This window comes from Kalmanozyma brasiliensis, assembly GCF_000497045.1.
Source record: "Kalmanozyma brasiliensis GHG001 unplaced genomic scaffold PSEUBRA_SCAF25, whole genome shotgun sequence".
In the NCBI taxonomy this organism is placed as follows: Eukaryota; Fungi; Basidiomycota; class Ustilaginomycetes; order Ustilaginales; genus Kalmanozyma; species Kalmanozyma brasiliensis.
The window spans coordinates 1-1,920 of NW_015961965.1; the positions used below are offsets into that span (position 1 = coordinate 1).

The 1,920-nt window shown below is 58.7% G+C and overlaps 2 protein-coding genes across 2 annotated transcripts in view; both read right to left on the reverse strand.

Moving 5' to 3' along the window:
• Nucleotides 1-274: 274 nt before the first annotated feature.
• PSEUBRA_003728 (reverse transcriptase) lies at nucleotides 275-1,819 on the reverse strand (the record flags this gene model as incomplete). The annotated part of the gene is made up of 1 exon (XM_059465140.1): nucleotides 275-1,819. A coding segment is annotated over one exon (1,545 nt), but the record flags the coding sequence as incomplete, so codon positions are not given.
• Nucleotides 1,820-1,895: 76 nt separating this feature from the next.
• PSEUBRA_003729 (Retrotransposon gag domain protein) overlaps nucleotides 1,896-1,920 on the reverse strand; it is a gene marked incomplete at both ends in the record, with an annotated part of 2,477 nt that continues 2,452 nt past the window's right edge. Inside the window, one exon of the mRNA XM_059465151.1 lies at nucleotides 1,896-1,920. This exon is cut by the window's right edge and continues 693 nt beyond it. Coding sequence (XP_059321434.1) covers nucleotides 1,896-1,920 — 25 coding nt within the window.

Sequence of the window (1,920 nt, forward strand, 5' to 3'; positions counted from 1 at the left end):
TAACCCTAACCCTAACCCTAACCCTAACCCTAACCCTAACCCTAACCCTAACCCTAACCCTAACCCTAACCCTAACCCTAACCCTAACCCAGGAGCGTTGGGCCAGCTCGAGGGTGGCATCTCGTCCCACGTGCCCAGCCGTAACACCATCATGGCATTGGGTCATGACCATGTATCGAAGGTGTTTGACTGACAGCGAGTGCTCACTGATGAGCTTGGCCGAGCGTGTGTCGCCACGCCCTTGTTTGCCCTTGAGGGTTACCTTTGGGATTACCAAACGGCCCTCTCGGTACCAGAGACCATCCTTGAGCTCGAACGGTGTGCTCTTGTGGAGCTCAAGTAGCTCGATATCGAGGGGCTGGAAGGTTCGCACCAGCGCCGTAAGGCCACCTTCGACGATAGCGGCCATCGAGATGAGCGATGGGCTCCTGGCGGCAAACTCGGCAGGGGTACTGCGAACTGTGCCGAGCTCGCCGACTTCGGTCGGATTTGTACTGCCTTCTGCCGAAGTGGCGGCGTCGACCTCGAACATCCTGGGATGGAGTAGCTGACGGACGTTGTGCTTCTGCTCCGCCTCCGAGGGCTCCATGTCTGAGCGCCGAGTGAGTGCGTCCGGCTCGCCGGCCTTGTCCCCTGGCCGGTACTGAACCACGAAGTCGAAGTCAGCCAGTAGTACTGACCATCGAGCTTGACGGCCGCTGATGCGGCGCTGTGCCTTGAAGTACTTGAGCGCCTCGTGGTCCGAGAGCACAGCGAACTGATTTGGCAGCCCGGCGAGCATGTGGCGCCACTGATATAGACAGGCAACGATGGCGAGAAGCTCCTTATCATGGATCTCGTAGTTCTTCTCCGCCGAGGTCATCTTGCGCGAGTAGAACGCCACGGGGTGCCATCGCTTCTCGGTCTCCTGTTTGAGGACCCCTGCCAAGGCAAAGTCGCTGGCATCCGTCTCGAGGCAAGTCGGCTTGTGATAGTCGAAGTGCCTCAACACACCCGCCGTGGTGAAGGCCTCGATGAGCTGATGGAAAGCCTGGACAGCAGCGTCCGGGAGTTGGAACTTCTTGAAGCGTTCCGTCGGCTTGACGAGCTCGGTCAGAGGCCTAGTGATCCGAGCGAAGTGGGAGATGAACCTCCTGTAGAAGTTAGCGAACCCCAGGAAGCGCTGTATGTCGTGTATCGACTGCGGCAGCGGCCACTCCTTGATGGTTCGGACCTTCTCCTGGTCCATCTCGATGCCTCGCGGCGTGATGATGTAGCCCAGGAACTCCACGGTGTCTGTGTGGAACGAGCACTTCGAGAGCTTGGCGAACAAGCGATGTTCGCGGAGCCTCTTGAGTACCTCTCGTACGTGGGCGACGTGCTCCTCCTCTGTGTTACTGAAGATGAGGAAGTCGTCCAAGTACACCACAACGTAGATGCCAATGATGTCCCTGTAGATGCTGTTGACGAGTGACTGGAAGTGAGAGGGGGCATTGGCAAGCCCGAACGGCATCACGAGGTACTCATAGAGGCCGAGCTGAGTGCCGAACGCCGTCTTCCATTCGTCGCCGTCAGCGATGCGTACCAGGTTGTACGCCGCCTTGAGATCCAGCTTCGTGTAGATCTTGGCGTTGCGGAGGAGGAAGAGTTGCTCCTCGATGAGGGGGAGGGGAGCTCGGTTCTTGACGGTGACCTCGTTGAGGCCTCTGTAGTCCACACATAAGCGCAGACCTCCATCCTTCTTCGGTACGAAGAGCACAGGAGAGCGTGCTGGACTCTTCGAGGGCCGAATGAAGCCCTTCGCGAGGTTCTCGTCAAGATACTTGCGGAGCTCCTCCATCTCCTTGGGCCCCTTGAGATAGAGCGGGCCTTGTGGTGGCTTCGTGCCGGGCACTAGCTCGATCGGCAGGTCTGTGTCAGTACGAGGCGGCAGCTTGTCTG